General features: G+C 48.6%; 2 protein-coding genes across 4 annotated transcripts in view; one reads left to right on the top strand and one right to left on the bottom strand.

Moving 5' to 3' along the window:
* LOC140106868 (guanylate-binding protein 7-like) overlaps positions 1 to 1477 on the bottom strand; it is a 54053-nt gene extending 52576 nt beyond the window's left edge. The window contains exon 1 of one of the 2 annotated variants that reach the window (XM_072131492.1): positions 1409 to 1477. In XM_072131492.1, coding sequence (XP_071987593.1) covers positions 1409 to 1426 — 18 coding nt within the window. In that variant the 5' untranslated portion in view covers positions 1427 to 1477. The remainder of the gene's footprint in view (positions 1 to 1408) is intronic. The other variant, XM_072131491.1, reaches the window with a different exon arrangement.
* Positions 78 to 21993, top strand: LOC140106869 (guanylate-binding protein 7-like). Of its 2 annotated transcripts, none has more exons than XM_072131494.1 (11): positions 78 to 137; positions 7044 to 7230; positions 7672 to 7799; positions 9097 to 9206; positions 9847 to 10043; positions 10247 to 10489; positions 10559 to 10842; positions 12329 to 12541; positions 12965 to 13067; positions 20485 to 20678; positions 21284 to 21993. In XM_072131494.1, the coding sequence occupies exons 2-11, from the start codon at positions 7056 to 7058 to the stop codon at positions 21452 to 21454; spliced, it is 1818 nt and encodes a 605-aa protein (XP_071987595.1). In that variant the 5' UTR covers positions 78 to 137; positions 7044 to 7055; the 3' UTR covers positions 21455 to 21993. The 2 variants fall into 2 exon arrangements, with proteins under 2 accessions (XP_071987595.1, XP_071987594.1); XM_072131493.1 differs by lacking the exon at positions 78 to 137 and adding an exon at positions 1585 to 1676.
* Positions 21994 to 27983: the final 5990 nt, after the last annotated feature.

Raw genomic sequence — 27983 nt, 5'->3', positions numbered from 1 at the left:
GAAGCCCCTCCTTACACTCCGTGTCTGGTCTGGGGTTATAAATATCTGCAGAATTTTTGCTTTCACTTTCAGTTTCCAGGATATAAAAGCAGCGGCGGAGGACGAGTCCAATCAGAGAGCGAAACCTTCTGCGAGAGGTGAGGAGAATCTATAACTTACTATTTATGTAGAGGAGATTCCTGAGCGGCAACTCAGGATACAAGGGGTTAAGTGTGGGATAAAGATGGAAGGGAATGTAAGGGGATAACATGGCATCAGTATAACAGCCCCCTCCTGTGTCTATAGGATGCATCAGTATAACAGCTCCCCCTGTGTCTATAGGATGCAGCAGTATAACAGCTCCCCCTGTGTCTATAGGATGCAGCAGTATAACAGCTCCCCCTGTGTCTATAGGATGTATCAGTATAACAGCTCCCCCTGTGTCTATAGGATGTATCAGTATAACAGCTCCCCCTGTATCTATAGGATGCATCAGTATAACAGCTCCCCCTGTATCTATAGGATGCATCAGTATAACAGCTCCCCCTGTATCTATAGGATGCATCAGTATAACAGCCCCCTCCTGTGTCTATAGGATGCATCAGTATAACAGCTCCCCCTGTGTCTATAGGATGCAGCAGTATAACAGCTCCCCCTGTGTCTATAGGATGCATCAGTATAACAGCTCCCCCTGTGTCTATAGGATGTATCAGTATAACAGCTCCCCCTGTGTCTATAGGATGTATCAGTATAACAGCGCCCCCTGTGTCTATAGGATGCATCAGTATAACAGCTCCCCCTGTGTCTATAGGATGCATCAGTATAACAGCTCCCCCTGTGTCTATAGGATGCATCAGTATAACAGCTCCCCCTGTGTCTATAGGATGCATCAGTATAACAGCTCCCCCTGTGTCTATAGGATGCATCAGTATAACAGCTCCCCCTGTGTCTATAGGATGCATCAGTATAACAGCCCCCCCTGTGTCTATAGGATGTATCAGTATAACAGCTCCCCCTGTGTCTATAGGATGTATCAGTATAACAGCTCCCCCTGTGTCTATAGGATGCATCAGTATAACAGCTCCCCCTGTGTCTATAGGATGTATCAGTATAACAGCTCCCCCTGTGTCTATAGGATGTATCAGTATAACAGCTCCCCCTGTGTCTATAGGATGTATCAGTATAACAGCTCCCCCTGTGTCTATAGGATGTATCAGTATAACAGCTCCCCCTGTGTCTATAGGATTTGGCCACACCCCCTCCTTGTATTTTTGATGAGTTTTAAAGCCCCACATGTGAAGCCGCCCAGGGGATAACGCCCGGGTCTGGAGGGCAGAGGGTCCTGGAAGGTGCAGCCGCGCCTTGTATAATGATATTTTGCCGCTCAGATACATAAACAAAACAAAACAAACTGAAAGATTTTACTTACATTTTGATGACATTGCATAAGTCTCTGCCCCCTCCTTGTAGAGGAGCCCCCGCTGCCCCCTGCAGGGATTTATTCAATGTTTTGCCTCCGCCTTCTTGGAGCAGGTGTATAATTAGCAGGAGACTCCACCCGCAGCCGCCTCCTCTCAGACACATGGAATGGGGAGTATATGAGACGTGTTCACACTGCGCAGTACTGCTCGGCGCCTGCTGATTCTGTGCTGCGGTGCTGATGGGGACCTGGAGCCACGGGGGCTATGCCTGCCAGTGTGGGTGCTAGAGCCACGGGGGCTATGCCTGCCAGTGTGGGTGCGGGGGACCTGGAGCCGCGGGGGCTATGCCTGCCAGTGTGGGTGCTGGGCCATGGGGGCTATGCCTGCCAGTGTGGGTACTGGGGACCTGGAGCCGCAGGGGCTATACCTGCCAGTGTGGGTGCTGATAGGGACCTGGAGCCACGGGGGCTATGCCTGTCAGTGTGGGTGCGGGGGACCTGGAGCCGCGGGGGCTATGCCTGCCAGTGTGGGTGCTGGAGCCATGGGGGCTATGCCTGCCAGTGTGGGTGCTGGGGACCTGGAGCCGCAGGGGCTATACCTGCCAGTGTGGGTGCTGATAGGGACCTGGAGCCGCGGGGGCTATGCCTGCCAGTGTGGGTGCTGATAGGGACCTGGAGCTGCGGGGGCTATGCCTGCCAGTGTGGGTGCTGATAGGGACCTGGAGCCGTGGGGGCTATGCCTGCCAGTGTGGGTGCTGGGGACCTGGTGTTGTGGGGGCTATGCCTGCCAGTGTGGGTGCTGGGGACCTGGAGCTGCGGGGGCTATGCCTGCCAGTGTGGGTGCTGATAGGGACCTGGAGCCGCGGGGGCTATGCCTGCCAGTGTGGGTGCTGATAGGAACCTGGAGCCGCGGGGGCTATGCCTGCCAGTGTGGGTGCTGATAGGGACCTGGAGCCGCGGGGGTTATGCCTGCCAGTGTGGGTGCTGATAGGGACCTGGAGCCGCGGGGGCTATGCCTGCCAGTGTGGGTGCTGATAGGGACCTGGAGCCGCGGGGGCTATGCCTGCCAGTGTGGGTGCTGATAGGGACCTGGAGCCGTGGGGGCTATGCCTGCCAGTGTGGGTGCTGGGGACCTGGTGTTGTGGGGGCTATGCCTGCCAGTGTGGGTGCTGGGGACCTGGAGCTGCGGGGGCTATGCCTGCCAGTGTGGGTGCTGATAGGGACCTGGAGCCACGGGGGCTATGCCTGCCAGTGTGGGTGCTGATAGGGAAATGGAGCTGCGGGGGCTATGCCTGCCAGTGTGGATGCTGATAGGGTCCTGGAGCCACGAGGGCTATTCCTGCCAGTGTGGGTGCTGGTAGGGACCTGGAGCCGCGGGGGCTATGCCTGCCAGTGTGGGTGCTGGTAGGGACCTGGAGCCGCGGGGGCTATGCCTGCCAGTGTGGGTGCTGATAGGGACCTGGAGCCGCGGGGGCTATGCCTGCCAGTGTGGGTGCTGATAGGGACCTGGAGCCGCGGGGGCTATGCCTGCCAGTGTGGGTGCTGATAGGGACCTGGAGCCGCGGGGGCTATGCCTGCCAGTGTGGGTGCTGATAGGGACCTGGAGCCGCGGGGGCTATGCCTGCCAGTGTGGGTGCTGATAGGGACCTGGAGCCACGGGGGCTATGCCTGCCAGTGTGGGTGCTGGTAGGGACCTGGAGCCACGGGGGCTATGCCTGCCAGTGTGGGTGCTGGTAGGGACCTGGAGCCGCGGGGGCTATGCCTGCCAGTGTGGGTGCTGGAGACCTGGAGCCGTGGGGGCTATGCCTGCCAGTGTGGGTGCTGGGGACCTGGAGCTGAGGGGCTATGCCTGCCAGTGTGGGTGCTGAGAGGGACCTGGAGCCACGGGGGCTATGCCTGCCAGTGTGGGTGCTGATAGGGACCTGGAGCCGCGGGGGCTATGCCTGCCAGTGTGGGTGCTGATAGGGACCTGGAGCTGCGGGGGCTATTCCTGCCAGTGTGGGTGCTGATAGGGACCTGGAGCCGCGGGGGCTATGCCTGCCAGTGTGGGTGCTGATAGGGACCTGGAGCCGCGGGGGCTATGCCTGCCAGTGTGGGTGCTGGGGACCTGGAGCCGCGGGGGTTATGCCTGCCAGTGTGGGTGCTGGGGACCTGGAGCAGTGGGGGCTATGCCTGCCAGTGTGGGTGCTGATAGGGACCTGGAGCGGCGGGGGCTATGCCTGCCAGTGTGGGTGCTGATAGGGACCTGGAGCGGCGGGGGCTATGCCTGCCAGTGTGGGTGCTGATAGGGACCTGGAGCCGCGGGGGCTATGCCTGCCAGTGTGGGTGCTGATAGGGACCTGGAGCCGCGGGGGCTATGCCTGCCAGTGTGGGTGCTGATAGGGACCTGGAGCCGCGGGGGCTATGCCTGCCAGTGTGGGTGCTGATAGGGACCTGGAGCCGCGGGGGCTATGCCTGCCAGTGTGGGTGCTGGGGACCTGGAGCAGTGGGGGCTATGCCTGCCAGTGTGGGTGCTGGAGACCTGGAGCTGTGGAGGCTATGACCAGCAGTGTGGGTGCTGGAGACCTGGAGCTGTGGAGGCTATGACCAGCAGTGTGGGTGCTGGGCCGCTGGGTCCCTGCTGGTGCCGTGTTGATGTGGCACCCTGTAGTGTAAGAACTCGCTGAAATGGATAATGGCCGATGCAATCTGATCAGATGCAGCGAAGAACCTCAAGTTAGTTTTATTACTGTATCCGAGTGCTAATAGATCATTGTATAACGTGCGCATGCGTTGTCCAGGACTTTATTATTCTCCAAATGTCCACTAAATACTCAAGATATAAAATCAGTAACATGTTTAGAAGTAATTAGAATAAATCTCCATAGTCCAGGCCCAATGACCACCCTCTACATGTAGACCCAGATTTATCACTAGTAATGTGCAGTGTCCTCCCTCATGTGCAGTCTGTACTGTGTGCAGTGTCCTCCCTCCTGTGCAGTCTGTACTATGTGTAGTGTCCTCCCCCCTGTGCGGTCTGTACCATGTGCAGTGTCCTCCCTCCTGTGCAGTCTGTACTGTGTGCAGTGTCCTCTCTCCTGTGCAGTCTGTACTATGTGCAGTGTCCTCCCTCCTGTGCAGTCTGTACTATGTGCAGTGTCCTCCCTCCTGTGTAGTCTGTACTATGTGCAGTCTCCTCCCTCCTGTGCAGTCTGTACTATGTGCAGTGTCCTCCCTCCTGTGCGGTCTGTACCATGTGCAGTGTCCTCCCTCCTGTGCAGTCTGTACTGTGTGCAGTGTCCTCCCTTCTGTGCAGTCTGTACTATGTGCAGTGTCCTCCCTCCTGTGCAGTCTGTACTATGTGCAGTGTCCTCTCTCCTGTGCAGTTTGTACTATGTGCAGTGTCCTCCCTTCTGTGCAGTCTGTACTATGTGCAGTGTCCTCCCTTCTGTGCAGTCTGTACTATGTGCAGTGTCCTCCCTCCTGTGCAGTCTGTACTATGTGCAGTGTCCTCCCTCCTGTGCAGTCTGTACTATGTGCAGTGTCCTCCCTCCTGTGCAGTCTGTACTATGTGCAGTGTCCTCTCTCCTGTGCAGTCTGTACTATGTGCAGTGTCCTCCCTTCTGTGCAGTCTGTACTATGTGCAGTGTCCTCCCTTCTGTGCAGTCTGTACTATGTGCAGCGTCCTCCCTCCTGTGCAGCCTGTACTATGTGCAGCGTCCTCCCTCCTGTGCAGCCTGTACTATGTGCAGCGTCCTCCCTCCTGTGCAGCCTGTACTATGTGCAGCGTCCTCCCTTCTGTGCCGTCTGTACTATGTGCAGTGTCCTCCCTCCTGTGCAGTCTGTACTATGTGCAGTGTCCTCCCTCCTGTGCAGTCTGTACTATGTGCAGTCTCCTCTCTCCTGTGCAGTCTGTACTATGTGCAGTCTCCTCTCTCCTGTGCAGTCTGTACTATGTGCAGCGCTCTCTCTCCTGTGCAGTCTGTACTATGTGCAGCGCCCTCTCTCCTGTGCAGTCTGTACTATGTGCAGCGCCCTCTCTCCTGTGCAGTCTGTACTATGTGCAGCGCCCTCTCTCCTGTGCAGTCTGTACTATGTGCAGCGCCCTCTCTCCTGTGCAGTCTGTACTATGTGCAGCGCCCTCCCTCCTGTGCAGCGCCCTCCCTCCTGTGCAGCGCCCTCCCTCCTGTGCAGCGCCCTCCCTCCTGTGCAGTCTGTACTATGCGCAGCGTCCCCCCTCTCTCTTGTGCAGCGTGCTCCCTCCTGGGCAGCGTGCTCCCTCCTGGGCAGCGTGCTCCCTCCTGGGCAGCGTCCCTTTTTGTGTACTTTGTTCTCTTGTCGGACACAGAGAAGCCGCGACACATACAATCAGTACTATCAGTACAATGTCACCAGAAAACTGGAGCAGAAGCAGTAACAGATCTGTCCCGTCTTATGTTCTGTACAGATAATTCTTCCGGTGGCCAGTGTATTTATCATTAGTATGATGAGTAGAGAGGAGGAAGGTAACACCCGGGTCACCTCCTCCGCGTATGGGGCGTCCATCAGTCTGTCACCATCTCATTGTAGACAATGCTCTGTCACCCTGAGGACATCCGCACTGTCACAGGAGCGGCGGCTCACACCCTGCACCCGGCTACATCCTGCACCGGTGACTCCTCACATAACCCCGGGGTCCATATCATCACTTTACATAAATCATTAAGCTCAGCTGATAACAAAGACCGGTTGTGCTCAGCGGGGTGAGTATACACACATACATCTCACAGTAGCTCCGTGTTACGCCTCATCAGGACCAGCAGTGTGAAGCATAAAGAGGGGGGTCCGCCTCCTACCAATGGGGGTAGCTGCTTAGCCAGGGACATGCACACTTACTACACATTGCAGATAACTGTTACCCACTTGGAGCTCTAGATGGTCCTGCCGTTACACAATGCAGTTTTCCCGTTTAATTTACTAGGGCAAAGGATCATGGGAATCCGGTTTGCATAGGCCAGTGGGTGATCAGTCCTACTGGCTCCACTACAACAAGATTCCCAGACTATGACAATCGTAATGACCACACCTTTGGGGCATTGCAAATGTTGAGGAGGTATTTTGGGGGATGTTGGGGGGGATGTCGGGGGGGGCTCTCGGGGGGGATGTTGGGGGGGCTCTCGGGGGAATGAAACACTTGCTGCTGTTTGTGAAGTATCTCATCAATTGGACACTGTGGGGCAGATTTATCAAGTGGTCTGTAAGTCAGAATATTCATAGTTGCCCATGGCAACCAATCACAGCTCTCCTTTAAAATATTCATGAGCACTGGTAAAATGAAAGCTGAGCTGTGATTGGTTGCAGTGAGCAACTAGAAATATTCAGACTTCCAGACAGCTTGATAATTCTGCCCCTGTGTGCTCACTTTATTGGAAGGGCTCCCCCTACTGATAAGCGATATGTAGATTCCATTATACCAACCTTTGCCTAAGACCATGACTAAGCTGTAAGGAGCGAAACGCGTAGGTTGTTTGCTGGATGCCATGTTGTGGGAGTGTGCACCTTGCCTTCAAGTATGTTTTTATTGGAATTGAAATAAACGGAAAGTTTTTGCATCTTCAATCCTCTGGTGTCTGTTTCTTTGGACCGACCTTTGTCTATATTGGAGGTTTTATTCTTATTTTATCAGATTTCTACAATCATGGAGAGACCAGTGTGTTTCATAGAGAACCATGAAGATGGAACCATCCAAGTGAACCAGGAGGCCCTGAAGATCTTATCCCGCTACACTCAGAAGGTGGTGGTGGTGGCCATAGTGGGAAAATACCGCACCGGGAAGTCTTACCTGATGAACAAACTGGCCGGACACAGAAATGGTGAGAGGAGCGAATCTATGGCGCCTACTGATATCAATGTCCTTGAAGTCCTTAGTGTTGGTTGTCGTTCATTGTTAGTCTACAGGTAGGATGATGCCCTAGAGCATAGTCCATTACCTGCATTGTCCACTCTATAGTGTCCCCCAACAATACAGCATAGACCACATCCATTTCCCTCCATACAGTACAGTATATCCTCAGAGGAACTGTCTAGTATCATTAGCCTTGACCCTTGGGTTATCCATCACTGCTGCTTTGCCTCCTGTTTCTGTAATACCAGGGGCTCATTACTTGGAGCCCCAGAAATCAGGGGGCCCTACCCTGACATCTTCAGGTCATCAGTATAGTATAAAGCTATAGCAGAACAGGGACCTATAGACTCCTGGCTATGGGTTAGATGTCTTCTCCCGTCTATGACCTGCTGTATATCTGTCATCGTAGGATTTTCACTGGGATCCACAGTCCAGTCTATGACTAAAGGTATCTGGATGTGGTGCGTTCCTCACCCTAAGAAGCGGGAGCACACCCTGGTGCTGCTGGACACTGAAGGCCTGGGCGACGTGGAGAAGGTGAGGTGAAGCACTCCTGCATTCCCTGTAGAGTATAAACATTACAGATCTCCCACACCTGGAATGTGGATGGGAATCTCTGGAATCCTGGCAGCTCACGGGCTTCTTGTGTGGCTGGGGCAGCTCACGGGCTCCTTGTGTGCCTGGTCCAGCTCCCGGCGCTCCTTGTGTGCCTGGTCCAGCTCCCGGCGCTCCTTGTGTGCCTGGTCCAGCTCCCGGCGCTCCTTGTGTGGCTGGTGCAGCTCCCGGCGCTCCTTGTGTGGCTGGTGCAGCTCCCGGCGCTCCTTGTGTGGCTGGTGCAGCTCCCGGCGCTCCTTGTGTGGCTGGTGCAGCTCCCGGCGCTCCTTGTGTGGCTGGTGCAGCTCCCGGCGCTCCTTGTGTGGCTGGTGCAGCTCCCGGCGCTCCTTGTGTGGCTGGTGCAGCTCCCGGCGCTCCTTGTGTGGCTGGTGCAGCTCCCGGCGCTCCTTGTGTGGCTGGTGCAGCTCCCGGCGCTCCTTGTGTGGCTGGTGCAGCTCCCGGCGCTCCTTGTGTGGCTGGTGCAGCTCCCGGCGCTCCTTGTGTGGCTGGTGCAGCTCCCGGCGCTCCTTGTGTGGCTGGTGCAGCTCCCGGCGCTCCTTGTGTGGCTGGTGCAGCTCCCGGCGCTCCTTGTGTGGCTGGATCAATCTCCTCTGACTCAGATCGGCTCTTCTACAACTGCAGCACGTTTTTAGCCACACACACATCATGGTGTCTCTTATCTCCAAAATCTATGCAGAGCCTCTGGATTGTTCTGGGGTGTTAGCCAATTAACAGCCTGCACTACCTCAGGTCTTTACAGCAATTAATACATTTAAGATAAATAAAATATATTAATTATTTAGGAGGAGAACAGAATGAAAGGCTTGCACTATCATTCTTTCTGGCTAGTATGTGGCAGCCTGGGATTACCACTGGATAGCTGAGCACAGAGATAAAAGGGGTGACCCAGGTCCTGCATGCTTGAAGCTGGTATATAGAGTTCTGGACCGACCCTCTCCAACCAATTCCAGAAAGCCACCTGGATGCAGGATTACAGGAGTACGTTATTAAGATACAGTATATAAGCTTGTGTCCCTTGTGTCTCCATAGTGACAGACAACGAGGAGACACTGTGTAGTCAGACCTTGCAGTCATGTAGAATTTCCTGACTCTTTTGAGAGCGAGAAGCAGGGGACACATGGTGTAAGACGTGATGTAGGAACCCTTGGGACACATAAGTCCGCAGAGGAGCTGTAAACATAAAGAACTTTAAATGTAACAGTTTTTGGTTGTTTTTCAGGGGAACAGCGAGAACGATTCGTGGATCTTCGCCCTGGCTGTTCTTCTCAGCAGCACCCTGGTGTTTAACACTATAGGGACGATAGACCAGCAGGCCATGGACCAGCTCCAGTATCCTTCACATCAGCCCCATGGGACATTATAGGTGTCGGTCGTCCCTATAGATCTATCAGACGAATTGTACCAATCCACTAATAATTGCTGGATCCAGGAGGTCAGCGCTCGGGGGTGTCAGATAATATCTGTGTGATCGCGCTGTGATGTTTTCTGTAGGATGTTCAGTATTTCCTTTCACGTCGGGGAGGCAGCAGCGTTTCCTGTTGGTTGGGTGTCTCCTGTAAGTAGTGGAACCTCTGCAGCACGAAGCGCCCCCCCCCCCCTACACAGCACCCACCTGTCTATTATACTCACAGTATTACACCCTCTATATCAGACTCCCTCCTGCCTGTCTATTAGGCTGGACAGATGTAGTGGGGATCGGGATCCGTCCACATCATATCGTTCTCCGTTGACGCCTATGGCACCTGGTCACGGTGGTAAGCAAGAGTTGTCTCACCACGACATGACCATGAATGGCGAAATATAGGACATGCCCTATATTTTTCTGTGTTACAGCGTCAGCCCTGTGGTTTTTTATGGATTCGGGCACGGCGCCTCCTGGTGCTCATGCTCATCCTTTGTAAAGCTCTGTAGGGTTTCGAGAGTAGATGTTCTTCTGGAGTTGTGGATATTACTCCTTATCCTCTTCCAGTTATGTCACAGAACTTACAGAGAAGATAAAAGTGAAATCCTCTGAGCAGTCGGAAGATGTCGACGAGACTTCAGAGTTTAAGAGATTTTTCCCGTCCTTTGTGTGGTGTGTCCGAGATTTCACTCTTCAGCTGCAACTCAACGGGAAAGACATCAGTGAGGACGAATATCTGAAGAACGCCCTGAAGCTGAAGCCAGGTAAGATGTGACACTGATGGGGTGACTTCCATCATGTAAGGTGCCGGAGCCACTGGGTTTTCGGAGATTTTGGATTGTAATGAGATCATTTCTTAGTTTTTTAGAAAAGCAAATCTGATCTTACCAAGGATCTGATGCTGGAGTTGGCAGAAACCTTGTGGCCCCATATATAATAATTCTCTAACCCTATGATCTATGTCTAGGTTTGAGTCCAGCAGTACGGAATTACAACCTACCTCGTGAGTGTCTCCTCCATTACTTCCATTCCCACAAGTGTTTTGTGTTTGATCGCCCGGCATCTAAGGAGAAGCTCCAGGACCTGGATAATGTGGAGGAGAATCAGCTGGAAGCCTCATTTGTACAACAGACCAAAAAATTCTGTCGATTCATTTTTGAGAACAGTCCAGTGAAAACCCTGTCAGGCGGCTACACAATGACTGGGAGAGGTAAGTCCTCCCTCTAGGGTGGGACATGGCATCTCTCTACATCACCTTCTGATGGTCTTCTGTTATTAGGTCTCGGGGATGTCGCAGTCTCCTACGTCGAGGCAATCCGTAGCGGTTCCATACCTTCCATGGAGAATGCCGTTATTGCTTTGGCCAAAATTGAGAATTCTCGAGCCGTAGACGAAGCTTTATCTAAGTACGAGGAGATGATGAAAGAATCTGAAGGCAAATTTCCAACAGAAACACAAGAGGAATTTCTGAACCTGGACAAGGAGAGCCACTCTGAAGCATTGAACGTCTTCATGAAACTTTCCTTCAAGGATGAGAATCAAGAATTTCAGTTCAAACTGCTGGTAAGTAACGAGATATCCGGCTGGTGTTGGGGTTGTGGTAGGGAATGACCATATCTGGCGCCATGTGGGCCTGATATCTGCTTGGTTTTATATGGAACTCAAAGGGCAATGACCGCTGTGTCTGGACAATTAGTGGCATCTACTGATCAGTGGTGAAGCCTTGCGGCACTATGTAGAAGGGAAACTTAAGTGGTTGCAGTTCATCTTTTTAAATGAATACATGTGACAACTTCAAAGTGATCCTTATCCTGCGGTAGAAGATCTTCCACCAAATTTGGGTTGCATCAAGCCATGGCCGTCAGTACCAGCTCTGGTTCCTTCAACTCTGCCCAGGCCAGGGACCCAGCTCTTACAGGTCGCTAAAGAGTCTAGGAATAAAGCTTCCCCTGCATGGTCTTAGGCCATGACTTGTAGTACCAGGTCCCGATTCTGGTGGCCCAGAACTCTCCTGGGCTGTCTTGCACTTTGAGATGTATTCAAGCAGTTGAAAAGGGTTGAGCAAGTTGACTACATGTCTATAGTACTGGGCCACTGTGGGTCTCCACCTCATATTACTCATGGGGTCAACTTGTGAGGAATCGGCCTATGACTAGGTGCTTGACGTGTGGCCACTCCACCAGGTCCCTGCCCTCCTATCATTATCCTGCTAGGTGCTCCCATAGCTGAGCTTGGACATGACGGTTCTCACTGCTCAGTCCTTAGCTGCCGGGTCACCTCCTCCACCCACCATACATGGTGCAGCTGCCCACGTCAGAGGAAGGTCACATGGACATCCCTCCCTGGGGAAAAACATTGCACTTAAGATGTAGAATAACAGGAACTTTACAGGGAGAAACTAATGAAGACTCTTCTCCTTGTTGATGGGATGTAATTTGGGTGATATACAAATAAGATTTCCAGGAAAACGCTGCCCTATGTAATGAGGAAAAGTTTTCTTTTCCAACCCAGGAAAACGTATTTGCATATTTGTTACCCAGAATCACCAGCGGAGCATGTTTGGCCTTATGGAATCCACAGCCTTGTAGGAACACCCAGGAGAGGCTGGAGTATCTCAAGGACTTGCTTCTTCTGTGTCCTCTCTCTGGAGTGGGATTATTGGTCTTCTTAGGGGTCCCAAGAGTTGGATCAGGTCTCCCCATATTTCACCCCATTCCTCCTCCTGCTTCTGGTTGTACCAAACTTCAAGTTGAAGCTAATCCGGTCATGATATCCTGTGATTCCATGTGCTGCACAAACAGTACAACTGGTCTTCTGTAGAGGTGGTTGTCTCAAAGGAGGTCAGAATGCAAAATATATGGTGGACCTGAACATTTTCTCAAAGTCTGGTCTGATGAGGGGGCAGGGGTAATTGGGGTATTAGCAATGCTCTAATGTTTGAGGAGGTTTATTACATAAAAGATGGTGAAGATAAGTAACATGAGCGAGGGAGCCCCACGACTCCCGACAAGACTCCTAAATATTTCCTGGGAACCGTTCTCTCTTGTAGGAAGAGCTGGCGGGCAGAAAGGAAGTCTATCAGCGGAAGAATGAGGAGATGTCTATCAGAAGGTGCCGAGCCGTACTGCAGGAGCTGAGCGCTGCTCTGGAGGAAGGAGTGAGGCAGGGGAAGTTCTCTGTGCCAGGGGGATACAAGAGGTTCATGGCAGAGAAGAAGTCATTGGTGGACGATTATCTGAAGGCTGGAGGGAAGGGGGTCAAGGTAAGTAGATGAGTCCCAAGATTAAGGCCACACCACAAGTCTTCTGTCTGGTCATCATCATTAATAGACAAAGACCTAAGAGATGTCCTCAGTCCTGATAGGTCAGATATGATGTGCTCTGAGAAGGTTTAGGGTGGCAAAGCTACATCCAGGGTTGTGCTGGTTCCCCCTTTAATCCCAACTGATCATCCCTATAAGAAGTAGACCTCATAGCCCCCATGTTGTGCTGTCCTCTACTGGACCTCTGGGATCCATCCTTGGTTAGAGCCTGGGGCACTCTGGTGGGATAGTATACAGATAGGGTGAGACAACCAGAGGACCATAATCTACCAGATTACATAGATCCGATCCCGTCGTAGGATCCTATTCTGCACCGTACCTCCGTCTATCACTGATCTGTGTGGATATCTGCTGTCACTTCAGGCTCTGGAGGTCCTCCAACAGTTCCTCAAAGAAAAGGAGAACGTGGAATCTTCCATCCTGATTGCTGACAAAACCCTGGAAGAAAAGGAGAAGAAGTTGGCCGGTAAGATCTCAGGGCAGGAGTCATGAAACCGATAAACCAACCACTGATACCCTGAGCCAATCACTGCCTGTAGTAGGTGGTCAGGTATCTGGTCGGCCTAAGATCCTCTGCTCAAACATTGACTGGTGAGGTGAAGTAACGTGATGGATAACACCACCTCTCATACAGGACCCACAGTGTATATATATATATACTACACATATACAGGACCCACAGTGTATATATACTACACACGTACAGGACCCACAGTGTATATATACTACACATATACAGGACCCACAGTGTATATATACTACACATATACAGGACCCACAGTGTATATATACTACACACGTACAGGACCCACAGTGTATATATACTACACACGTACAGGACCCATAGTATATATACTACACACATACAGGACACACATACAGGACCCACAGTGTATATATACTACACACATACAGGACCCACAGTGTATATATACTACACACATACAGGACCCACAGTATATATATACTACACACATACAGGACCCACAGTGTATATATACTACACACATACAGGACCCACAGTATATATATACTACACACGTACAGGACCCACACAGTGTATATATATACTACACACGTACAGGACCCACAGTATATATACTACACACATACAGGACACTCATACAGGACCCACAGTGTATATATAGGACACTCATATAGGACCCACAGTGTATATATACTACACACATACAGGACCCACAGTGTATATATACTACACACATACAGGACCCACAGTATATATATATACTACACACATACAGGACACTCATACAGGACCCACAGTGTATATATACTACACACATACGGGACCCACACAGTGTATATATATACTACACACATACAGGACACTCATACAGGACCCACAGTGTATATATACTACACACATACGGGACCCACACAGTGTATATATATATACTACACACATACAGGACCCCCACAGTGTATATATACTACACACATACAGGACCCACACAGTGTATATATTACTACACACATACAGGACCCACACAGTGTATATATTACTACACACATACAGGACCCACACAGTGTATATATTACTACACACATACAGGACCCACACAGTGTATATATTACTACACACATACAGGACCCACACAGTGTGTATATATATACTACACACATACAGGACCCGCACAGTGTATATATACTACACACATACAGGACCCACAGTGTATATATATACTACACACGTACAGGACCCACAGTATATATACTACACACATACAGGACACTCATACAGGACCCACAGTGTATATATATATTACACACATACAGGACCCACAGTGTATATATACTACACACATACAGGACCCACAGTATATATATATATATACTACACACGTACAGGACCCACAGTGTATATATACTACACACGTACAGGACCCACAGTATATATATACTACACACATACAGGACCCACAGTGTATATACTACACATATACTACACACATACAGGACCCACAGTGTATATACTACACACATACAGGACACTCATACAGGACCCACAGTGTATATATACTACACACATACGGGACCCACACAGTGTATATATATACTACACAAATACAGGACCCACACAGTGTATATATATATATATATATATATATACTACACACATACAGGACCCACACAGTGTATATATATATATATATACTACACACATACAGGACCCACACAGTGTATATATACTACACACATACAGGACCCCCACAGTGTATATACACTACACACATACAGGACCCACACACAATGTATATATATACTACACACATACAGGAACCACACACAGTGTATATATATATACTACACACATACAGGAACCACACAGTATATATATACTACACACATACAGGACACTCATACAGGACCCCCACACAGTGTATATATACTAAACACGTACAGGACCCGCACAGTATATATATATATACTACACACATACAGGACCCCCACAGTGTATATATACTACACACATACAGGACCCACACAGTGTATATATTACTACACACATACAGGACCCACACAGTGTATATATACTACACACATACAGGACCCGCACAGTGTATATATACTACACACATACAGGACCCACAGTGTATATATATACTACACACGTACAGGACCCACAGTATATATACTACACACATACAGGACCCACAGTATATATATACTACACACGTACAGGACCCACAGTGTATATATACTACACACGTACAGGACCCACAGTGTATATATACTACACACGTACAGGACCCACAGTGTATATATACTACACACATACAGGACCCACAGTATATATATACTACACACATACAGGACCCACAGTGTATATATATATATATACTACACATGTACAGGACCCACAGTATATATACTACACACATACAGGACACTCATACAGGACCCACAGTGTATATATACTACACACATACGGGACCCACACAGTGTATATATATACTACACACATACAGGACCCACACAGTGTATATATATATATACTACACACATACAGGACCCACACAGTGTATATATATATATATATACTAGACACATACAGGACCCACACAGTGTATATATACTACACACATACAGGACCCCCACAGTGTATATACACTACACACATACAGGACCCACACACAGTGTATATATATACTGCACACATACAGGAACCACACACAGTGTATATATATATACTACACACATACAGGAACCACACAGTATATATATACTACACACATACAGGACACTCATACAGGACCCCCACACAGTGTATATATACTACACACGTACAGGACCCGCACAGTATATATAAATATATACTACACACATACAGGACCCCCACAGTGTATATATACTACACACATACAGGACCCACACAGTGTATATATTACTACACACATACAGGACCCACACAGTGTATATATACTACACACATACAGGACCCGCACAGTGTATATATTACTACACACATACAGGAACCACACAGTGTATATATTACTACACACATACAGGAACCACACAGTGTATATATACTACACACATACAGGACCCACACAGTGTATATATTACTACACACATACAGGACCCGCACAGTGTATATATACTACACACATACAGGACCCACAGTGTATATATATACTACACACGTACAGGACCCACAGTATATATACTACACACATACAGGACACTCATACAGGACCCACAGTGTATATATACTACACACATACAGGACCCACAGTGAATATATACTACACACATACAGGACCCACAGTATATATATACTACACACATACAGGACCCACAGTATATATATACTACACACATACAGGACCCACAGTATATATATACTACACACATACAGGACCCACAGTATATATATACTACACACGTACAGGACCCACAGTGTATATATACTACACACGTACAGGACCCACAGTGTATATATACTACACACGTACAGGACCCACAGTGTATATATACTACACACGTTCAGGACCCACAGTATATATATACTACACACGTACAGGACCCACAGTGTATATATATACTACACATGTACAGGACCCACAGTATATATACTACACACATACAGGACACTCATACAGGACCCACAGTGTATATATACTACACACATACGGGACCCACAGTGTATATATACTACACACATACAGGACCCCCACAGTGTATATACACTACACACATACAGGACCCACACACAGTGTATATATATACTACACACATACAGGACCCACAGTGTATATATATACTACACACGTACAGGACCCACAGTATATATACTACACACATACAGGACCCGCACAGTGTATATATTACTACACACATACAGGAACCACACAGTGTATATATTACTACACACATACAGGAACCACACAGTGTATATATTACTACACACATACAGGAACCGCACAGTGTATATATTACTACACACATACAGGACCCGCACAGTGTATATATACTACACACATACAGGACCCACAGTGTATATATATACTACACACGTACAGGAACCACACAGTGTATATATTACTACACACGTACAGGAACCACACAGTGTATATATTACTACACACATACAGGAACCACACAGTGTATATATACTACACACATACAGGACCCACAGTGTATATATACTACACACATACAGGACCCACAGTATATATATATACTACACACATACAGGACCCACAGTGTATATATATACTACACATGTACAGGACCCACAGTATATATACTACACACATACAGGACACTCATACAGGACCCACAGTGTATATATACTACACACATACGGGACCCACACAGTGTGTATATATATATATATATATATACTAGACACATACAGGACCCACAGTGTATATATACTACACACATACAGGACCCCCACAGTGTATATACACTACACACATACAGGACCCACACACAGTGTATATATATACTGCACACATACAGGAACCACACACAGTGTATATATATACACTCTCTCTCTATACTGCCCCCATTGGACAAACCATCAGCAGATTTGGTTTCCAGTATCATCTTTATGCTGATGACACCCAGCTGTATACCTCAGCACGTAACATCACCCCGGCCTTACCCCAGAACACTAGTGACTGTCTCTCTGCTGTCTCTAACATCATGTCCTCTCTCTTCTTGAAACTTAATCTTTCTAAGACTGAACTTCTTGTCTTTCCACCATCTACTAACCAACCCAACCCTGACCTCTCCATCTCGGTCTGTGGGATCACTATAGCTCCGGGGCACAGGCCCGCTGTCCTGGGGTTATACTGGACTCTGACCTCTCCATCTCGGTCTGTGGGATCACTATAGCACCGAGGCAGCAGGCCCGCTGTCCTGGGGTTATACTGGACTCTGACCTCTCCATCTCGGTCTGTGGGATCACTATAGCACCGAGGCAGCAGGCACGCTGTCTTGGGGTTGTGCTGGACTCTGACCTCTCCATCTCGGTCTGTGGGATCACTATAGCTCCGGGGCAGCTGGCCCGTTGTCTTGGGGTTGTGCTGGACTCTGACCTCTCTTTTTCACCATATATTCAATCTCTTGCTCGCTCTTGCCGGATGCATCTCAGAAACATCTCCAGAATCCGTCCGTTTCTGTCATTTGAAACTTCTAAAATGCTAATTGTTGCACTTATTCACTCTCGACTAGACTCCTGTAACTCCCTACTAATCGGTCTTCCACTCTCTAAACTCTCTCCTCTTCAATCTATTCTTAATGCAGCAGCCAGGCTCGTCTTTCAGGCCAAACGCTACACAGATGCCTCCAGTTTGTGCCAATCACTGCACTGGCTGCCTGTCTCCTTCCGTATTCACTTTAAAATAATAACCCTCATCCACAAAGCTCTGAATAATGCTGCACCTCCCTATCTCTCTTCTCTCATCTCAGTCTATCGCCCTTCCCGTGCTCTTCGATCTGCCAGTGACATTAGATTAATCTCTACCTTAATTCGAACCTCTCATGCTCGTCTCCAGGACTTCTCCCGAGTTGCACCAATTCTCTGGAATGCTCTTCCCCAGACTCTCAGACTAATACCCACTCTCCAAAGCTTCAAACGTGCTCTTAAAACCCATCTCTTTAGGCAAGCTTATCACACTCGCTAACCGCATGAAATGTCAACTCTCCCTTTACTAATCCATCCCATGTACTATCCTATCTGTTATCTGGCAAACAGCTGATATATACCGAGCTCCAGCCTTGGCTGCAGTCTTTTTCACCTAGGACCCTGTAAATAAGATGGCGGCTGATGGCTGGTTCAAGCAGCAACATCGTTGTTTAGTAAATTATTTATTAAATTATTTTTATATTGTTCCCTTATAAAGAATGGCTGGACCATTATACAACCTCTTGTGTCCTCCCCTCATCCTCATAGTCTGTGAGCTCTTGTGTCCTCCCCTCATCCTCATAGTCTGTAAGCTCTTGTGTCCCCCCTCATCCTCATAGTCTGTAAGCTCTTGTGTCACCCCCTGATCCTCATAGTCTGTAAGCTCTTGTGTCACCCCCTCATCCTCATAGTCTGTAAGCTCTTGTGAGCAGGGCCATCACTCCTATTGTTCTATATGACTGTTTGTTCTTTGTAATGTAATATAGTTGTATATGATGGCGCTATATAAATAAAGATTATTATTATTATTATTATTATATACTACACACATACAGGACACTCATACAGGACCCCCACACAGTGTATATATACTATACACGTACAGGACCCGCACAGTATATATATATATACTACACACATACAGGACCCCCACAGTGTATATATACTACACACATACAGGACCCACACAGTGTATATATACTACACACATACAGGACACTCATACAGGACCCCCACACAGTGTATATATACTATACACGTACAGGACCCGCACAGTATATATATATTATACTACACACATACAGGACCCCCACAGTGTATATATACTACACACATACAGGACCCACACAGTGTATATATTACTACACACATACAGGAACCACACAGTGTATATATTACTACACACATACAGGAACCACACAGTGTATTTATTACTACACACATACAGGACCCGCACAGTGTATATATACTACACACATACAGGACCCACAGTATATATACTACACTCATACAGGACACTCATACAGGACCCACAGTGTATATATACTACACACATACAGGACCCACAGTGTATATATACTACACATGTACAGGACCCACAGTGTATATATACTACACACATACAGGACACTCATACAGGACCCACAGTGTATATATACTACACACATACAGGACCCACAGTGTATATATATATACTACACACGTACAGGACCCACAGTATATATACTACACACATACAGGACACTCATACAGGACCCACAGTGTATATATACTACACACATACAGGACCCACAGTGTATATATACTACACACATACAGGACCCACAGTGTATATATACTACACACATACAGGAACCACACAGTGTATATATTACTACACACATACAGGAACCACACAGTGTATATATTACTACACACATACAGGAACCACACAGTGTATATATTACTACACACATACAGGACACACAGTGTATATATTACTACACACATACAGGACACACAGTGTATATATATATATATACTACACACATACGGGACCCGCACAGTGTATATATTACTACACACATACAGGACCCGCACAGTGTATATATTCCTACACACATACAGGACCCACAGTATGTATATGTATGTATGTATGTGTATGTATATGTGTATATATATATATATATGTGTATATATATTACGGGACCTATACATTAATAATGTGATGCCATTTCTCCTCCAGAGCAGAAATCCCAGGCAGAAGCTGCAGCACGAGACCGGGAGATCCTGGAGAAGACCAACCTGGAGCTGCAGAGGAGTCTGCAGAACGAGCAGGATAGTTACCGGATGCACGTGGAGAGGCTGGAGAAGAAAATGTGTGAGGACCAGGAGAAGATGAGGCAGGAGAACACATGGCTGATAGAGGAGAAACTCGAGGTACAGATCACATCGCCCCGACCAGGGCTCCGGGAGAGGGGGCTGACCCAGGGCTCCGGGAGAGGGGGCTGACCCGGGTCCCCATATCAAGCACCGTGACATCAGTGTGCCCTAGCCCTGCCAGCCACTCCGGTATTCTGGACCCCGGCTGTCTCCAGGCCCCAGGAGGGGGGTGGGGAGTGCGCGCCTGTGTATGGGGAGTGCGCGCCTGTGTATGGGGAGTGCGCGCCTGTGTACGCAATGCGCCTGTGTATGGGGAGTGCGCGCCTGTGTATGGGGAGTGCGCGCCTGTGTATGGGGGGGGCAGGTTGCACCTGTGTATGGGGGGGGGGGGGGACAGGTTGCACCTGTGTATGCAATGCGCCTGTGTATGGGGGGGGGGCAGGTTGCACCTGTGTATGGGGGGGGGGGGACACAGGTTGCACCTGTGTATGCAATGCGCCTGTGTATGGGGGGGGGGGCAGGTTGCACCTGTGTATGCAATGCGCCTGTGTATGGGGGGGGCAGGTTGCACCTGTGTATGGGGGGGGGGGGGACAGGTTGCACCTGTGTTACCTGTAGTTACTCTGCACATTATAATCATCCGTTTGATTCTGTTTATAAAGGAGCAGAAGGAAATGTTGGACGGAGGGTTTAAGAACAAGTGTCAGATGCTGGAGATGGAGATCGGTCGTCTCCGGGAAGAGACCAATAAGCCCCAGTCATTATTCGGAGAAATCGTTACGGCGTTATTACCCGGGCGTCTGGGAAAAATCGTCAAGAAAATCTTTTTATAAATGAAATGGAACCAAGAAACTTAAAGATGCAGCAAAGATTCACTGGACTCAACGTGATGTCCCAGCGAGCGACAATGAAAAGTCAAGGTAAACTTTGCTGCATCCGTAGAACTTGTGCGCGACCTGAGGATGATTGACAGCATGTCATGCTCCGCCCCCTTGAGGCCCGGCACCGCCCATTACAGTATTATATCCTCTCATCGTATTATCTGTCCTCACACTGCTGTGCTCTGGGCCTATAGTCTCTCAGGGACTCCTAAAGTATCTTTTACTCAGAGCAAAGGGGAGTGTCAGGGGAGGAGCCAAATAGAGAGCACAGCAGTGTGAGGACACACCCTAGTCCAGTCCTGGAAAAAGAATCCGTGTTCACAGTCCTGCTGCTACTAACAGCAGACATTATTTTCAGTATTAGAACTGTTTTGGTCTTGGCTTTTGTGGGATGGGCCATAAATTTATTATATCGACTTCCTGTAGCGTCAATAACTTTCCTGCTATTGTAATGTTCTCTCAGGTTCTTGCAATAAAGTTTATTGACAGAATGTGTATTACTGTTATTGTGTTTTATAGTTTGTTATGTAATGTTTACATTTTTATCTTTACTTCCATCCTGGGGGATTCTGGTCACATGACTGGTGCCCACCCCCTGACTCTCTCTATTCACCCCCTCCTGTGCTGCATCGGTGATAGAGATGGGGGTGGCAGGTAGTTACCCCCACAGTGTGTTAAATATCAATATAAATAGATATTTCTTGCAATTCCTAATTTGAGAATTAGGAACCACGATGATGAGCAATGTTTCAAAAAATCAGAAGCGATCATTCGTTCCAGATGTAAAGTAAAAAGCATTTAATAGACTTCAATAAAAATAAAGTTACAATATACAATTGGATGAAAAATATAAATAAAAATAAAGTTACAAAAAGTAAAATAAAGATGAAATTAAAGAAACCTGGTGTGGAGCGAAGCTTGAGAGAGTGAAGAGTCTTTGTTGTGTAGAGACAAAAGACTGATGGTGATGTCCAATGATGTCTCCCCCACACACAGTCTCCCTCACACACAGTCTCCCCCACACACAGCCTCCCCCACACACAGCCTCCCCCACACACAGCCTCCCTCACACACAGTCTCCCTCACACACAGTCTCCCTCACACACAGTCTCCCCCACACACAGTCTCCCTCACACACAGTCTCCCCCACACACAGTCTCCCTCACACACAGTCTCCCCCACACACAGCCTCCCCCACACACAGCCTCCCCCACACACAGCCTCCCTCACACACAGTCTCCCTCACACACAGTCTCCCTCACACACAGTCTCCCCCACACACAGTCTCCCTCACACACAGTCTCCCCTCACACACAGCCTCCCCCACACACAGCCTCCCTCACACACAGTCTCCCTCACACACAGTCTCCCTCACACACAGTCTCCCCCACACACAGTCTCCCTCACACACAGTCTCCCCCACACACAGTCTCCCCTCACACACAGTCTCCCCTCACACACAGTCTCCCCTCACACACAGTCTCCCCTCACACACAGTCTCCCCTCACACACAGTCTCCCCTCACACACAGTCTCCCCTCACACACAGTCTCCCCTCACACACAGTCTCCCCTCACACACAGTCTCCCCTCACACACAGTCTCCCCTCACACACAGTCTCCCCTCACACACAGTCTCCCCTCACACACAGTCTCCCCTCACACACAGTCTCCCCTCACACACAGTCTCCCCTCACACACAGTCTCCCCTCACACACAGTCTCCCCTCACACACAGTCTCCCCTCACACACAGTCTCCCCCACACACAGTCTCCCCCACACACAGTCTCCCCCACACACAGTCTCCCCCACACACAGTCTCCCCCACACACAGTCTCCCCCACACACAGTCTCCCCCACACACAGTCTCCCCCACACACAGTCTCCCCCACACACAGTCTCCCTTAGTCACTAGTATGGTAACTCTTTATACACAAACTAACATTTCCCGAGTGAATATTCTCAATCCCCTATTGGTTCATGTTAGTCCGTAAACCATCTGAGGATCATAGATGATCTCATTCTACTTCATAAATATGTAAACTTAACTAATTCACTTATATATACATATGTTATTACCATATAGATGTGCTAGTATAAAGGTTGTCTCGTCTGGCAGATACTAGTATTCCATTCGAACTCTGATACCATAATGTACCATGACAAGCCAAGATAAATGACAATAGTTCACAACAATAAAGGAATTAGCATTTTACCAAAGGCACTGACCATATACCATCTGCCTTTATGTACAATGGAATATCCCCAACTATCTCACTCATTATGTCTATGATTCCCAATATAAAGCATATCTATATATTATACATAAACCTACATTCTACTACTGATACAATAATAATACATACAATAATACATAATACTATCATGAATTTATATTTGTTCATCTTGAATGAATGTTTATCCTACATGAATACTTTTAAGAATAACACAATATCATAGACGTGTAATCATATGGTCTCACCCTATGCTAAAGTCATTTTGATGATATTAATATTTTACACAGTGTATGTCATATGGGGTCTGATGGACCATGAGTCCAGTGCCGCCTATAGACCAGTAAATCCCTAAGTCAGTGCCGACTTTCAGGAGACCTGGAGTCATGACATCGGATTCAGGATAGAAGCCACACAGGTCTGTTCCGTGGCTTTCACTCCTCATCAGCGCAGAGAGGGGCGGGTAATGCCAGGTAATGGGGGTTTCTGTCTCGTTAGGGAAATTGTCTTTGCCGATTCTTATAGGTCACATGTGGAATTTTGGGAGAAGGAAAACAGACGTCCGGGAGGGGGGGATCCGACCTGTTCATGGTAATTACCCTCCTGCCCTGAGAAGACTCGTCTATCATACAATGTGTACAACTTGTCTGTTCAACATTCAAAGCCAAATCTCATACAAGTCACTGCCTATAGAGGAGAATGTATTCAGTCTGTGAGACATGGACCACGAGGTGGACAATGTCCCCAGACCTGACAATATGGCAACACCCGGGGACATCCCGAGATATGCATAGCTCCCAACCGTCCCGATTTTGCCGGGAAAGTCCCGTTTTTCTTACCTCTGCCCCGCGTCACAGGCAGCTGTCAGATTGTCACGGATTTTCCCCCCAGGTCCCGCTGTGTCCGCATAGTAAATACTTTGAAAGTCTGAACTCACAGTACAGAATGGCTTCTACAGACATCGGGAGGGAATCCTTTTCAGAGAAGTGTCGGGTTAGCGGAGAGCAGGGACCACGTCATCAGGTTCAGATCTCTATCCATATATGGTCACTGCATCTCCTAGGGTTCCCCAGAGCAGACATCGGGCAGGGAATCCTTTTCAGAGAAGTGTCGGGTTAGCGGAGAGCAGGGACCAAGTCATCAGGTTCAGATCAGCATCTGTCCATATATGGTCACTGCATCTCCTAGGGTTCCCCAGAGCAGACATCGGGAGGGAATCCTTTTCAGAGAAGTGTCGGGCTTAGCGGAGAGCAGGGACCACGTCATCAGGTCAGATCAGCATCTGTCCATATATGGTCACTGCATCTCCTAGGGTTCCCCAGAGCAGACATCGGGCAGGGAATCCTTTTCAGAGAAGTGTCGGCTTAGCGGAGAGCAGGGACCACGTCATCAGGTCAGATCAGCATCTGTCCATATATGGTCACTGCATCTCCTAGGGTTCCCCAGAGCAGACATCGGGAGGGAATCCTTTTCAGAGAAGTGTCGGCTTAGCGGAGAGCAGGGACCACGTCATCAGGTCAGATCAGCATCTGTCCATATATGGTCTCCAGGGCTTCCCCAGACACAAGCTCTTTATATAATTAAATTAAATAAAGTTTTGGCCAGGCTGAGATTCAAACCTGGGACCCTCTGCACCATAGACAGGAGCTTAACTAACTGCGCTATAAGCCCAGTGATACAGAGCTGAGGATTTCTGGTAACTAAGAAGTGTTATCTGCCAGTTACACTGTGACACAGACTAATGCACTGATATATAGGAAGGGATCTTCTCAGAGGTTATTATTGTAATTATTGAGACTATTATTATTATTATTATAAATTTTATTATTTTTATTATTATGGAGATGATTATTAATAATGGTAAAAATAATAATAATCATCTCAATAATAATAATAATAATAATAATCTCCATAATAATAATAATAATCATCTCCATAATAATAATAATAGTCGCAATAATTACAATAATCTCTGAGAAGATCCCTCCCTATATACCAAGGCAGTAAAACTGTGTCAGTGTAACAGTAGCAGTCACAGGGCTTAGCTGCCAAAATTCTAGAACTAGATAGTCACAGAGGTCATATCACGGTGGGTTGGGGCGCTGTGTCATTATTGTTCATGGACAATTGTTTAGGTTCAAGTCCCAGTCAGGATAATTTTTTTTTTTTTTTATTGAGATGATTTTTATTATTATAATATGGTTAAAATTTGGGGCGTGGCCAGGGAGTGATTGGGGGTGTGGCTTAGGGGGATCGTAAGGTTATACATAACTGATGCCTGGAGTCCAAGGACTAGGACACCCCAGGGGACAGGGAATCATGGGATAATACATAACTGTGATGCCTGGAGTCCATGGACTAGGACACCCCAGGGGACAGAGAATCATGGGGTAATACATAACTGTGATACCTGGAGTCCAAGGACTAGGACACCCCCGGGAGGCAGAGAATCATGGGGTAATACATAACTGTGATGCCTGGAGTCCAAGGACTAGGACACCCCCGGGATGCAGAGAATCATGGGATAATACATAACTGTGATGCCTGGAGCCCAAGGACTAGGACACCCCCGGGATGCAGAGAATCATGGGATAATACATAACTGTGATGCCTGGAGCCCAAGGACTAGGACACCCCAGGGGACAGAGAATCATGGGGTAATACATAACTGTGATGCCTGGAGTCCAAGGACTAGGACACCCCAGGGGACAGAGAATCATGGGGTAATACATAACTGTAATGCCTGGAGCCCAAGGACTAGGACACCCCCGGGATGCAGAGAATCATGGGATAATACATAACTGTGATGCCTGGAGTCCAAGGACTAGGACACCCCAGGGGATGCAGAGAATCATGGGGTAATACAGAACTGTGATGCCTGGAGTCCAAGGACTAGGACACCCCGGGAGGCAGAGAATCATGGGATAATACATAACTGTGATGCCTGGAGTCCAAGGACTAGGACACCCCAGGAAGGCAGAGAATCATGGGGTAATACATAACTGTGATGCCTGGAGCCCAAGGACTAGGACACCCCCGGGATGCAGAGAATCATGGGATAATACAGAACTGTGATGCCTGAGCCCAAGGACTAGGACACCCCAGGGGACAGGGAATCATGGGGCAATACATAACTGTGATGCCTGGAGTCCAAGGACTAGGACACCCCAGGGGACATAGAATCATGGGATAATACATAACTGTGATGCCTGGAGCCCAAGGACTAGGACACCCCAGGGGACAGAGAATCATGGGATAATACATAACTGTGATGCCTGGAGCCCAAGGACTAGGACACCCCCGGGATGTAGAGTATCATGGGGTAATACAGAACTGTGATGCCTGGAGCCCAAGGACTAGGACACCCCCGGGATGCAGAGAATCATGGGATAATACATAACTGTAATGCCTGGAGCCCAAGGACCAGGACACCCCCGGGATGCAGAGAATCATGGGATAATACATAACTGTAATGCCTGGAGTCCAAGGACTAGGACACCCCCGGGATGTAGAGTATCATGGGGTAATACATAACTGTAATGCCTGGAGCCCAAGGACTAGGACACCCCAGGGAGGCAGAGAATCATGGGGTAATACATAACTGTGATGCCTGGAGTCCAAGGACTAGGACACCCCCGGGAGGCAGAGAATCATGGGGTAATACATAACTGTGATGCCTGGAGTCCAAGGACTAGGACACCCCCGGGATGCAGAGAATCATGGGATAATACATAACTGTAATGCCTGGAGTCCAAGGACTAGGACACCCCAGGGAGGCAGAGAATCATGGGGTAATACATAACTGTGATGCCTGGAGTCCAAGGACTAGGACACCCCAGGGGACAGAGAATCATGGGGTAATACAGAACTGTGATGCCTGGAGTCAAAGGACTAGGACACCCCCGGGATGTAGAGTATCATGGGATAATACATAACTGTAATGCCTGGAGTCCAAGGACTAGGACACCCCAGGGGACAGGGAATCATGGGGTAATACATAACTGTGATGCCTGGAGTCCAAGGACTAGGACACCCCAGGGGACAGAGAATCATGGGATAATACATAACTGTGATGCCTGGAGCCCAAGGACTAGGACACCCCCGGGATGTAGAGTATCATGGGGTAATACAGAACTGTGATGCCTGGAGCCCAAGGACTAGGACACCCCCGGGATGTAGAGTATCATGGGATAATACATAACTGTAATGCCTGGAGTCCAAGGACTAGGACACCCCAGGGGACAGGGAA

This window comes from Engystomops pustulosus, unplaced genomic scaffold (genome assembly GCF_040894005.1).
Source record: "Engystomops pustulosus unplaced genomic scaffold, aEngPut4.maternal MAT_SCAFFOLD_26, whole genome shotgun sequence".
Taxonomy (NCBI): Eukaryota; Metazoa; Chordata; class Amphibia; order Anura; family Leptodactylidae; genus Engystomops; species Engystomops pustulosus.
The sequence above is the reverse complement of the archived record's forward strand: the minus strand, read 5'-3'. Positions and strand labels throughout refer to the sequence as shown.

Bases quoted from the DNA above. Each gene is read 5' to 3' on its own strand.
- LOC140106869 (XM_072131493.1), top strand. The intron at 7,231-7,671 runs GTGAGAGGAGCG...CTGTCATCGTAG, and splicing joins ACTGGCCGGACACAGAAATG to GATTTTCACTGGGATCCACA. The intron at 20,679-21,283 runs GTACAGATCACA...CTGTTTATAAAG, and splicing joins TGATAGAGGAGAAACTCGAG to GAGCAGAAGGAAATGTTGGA.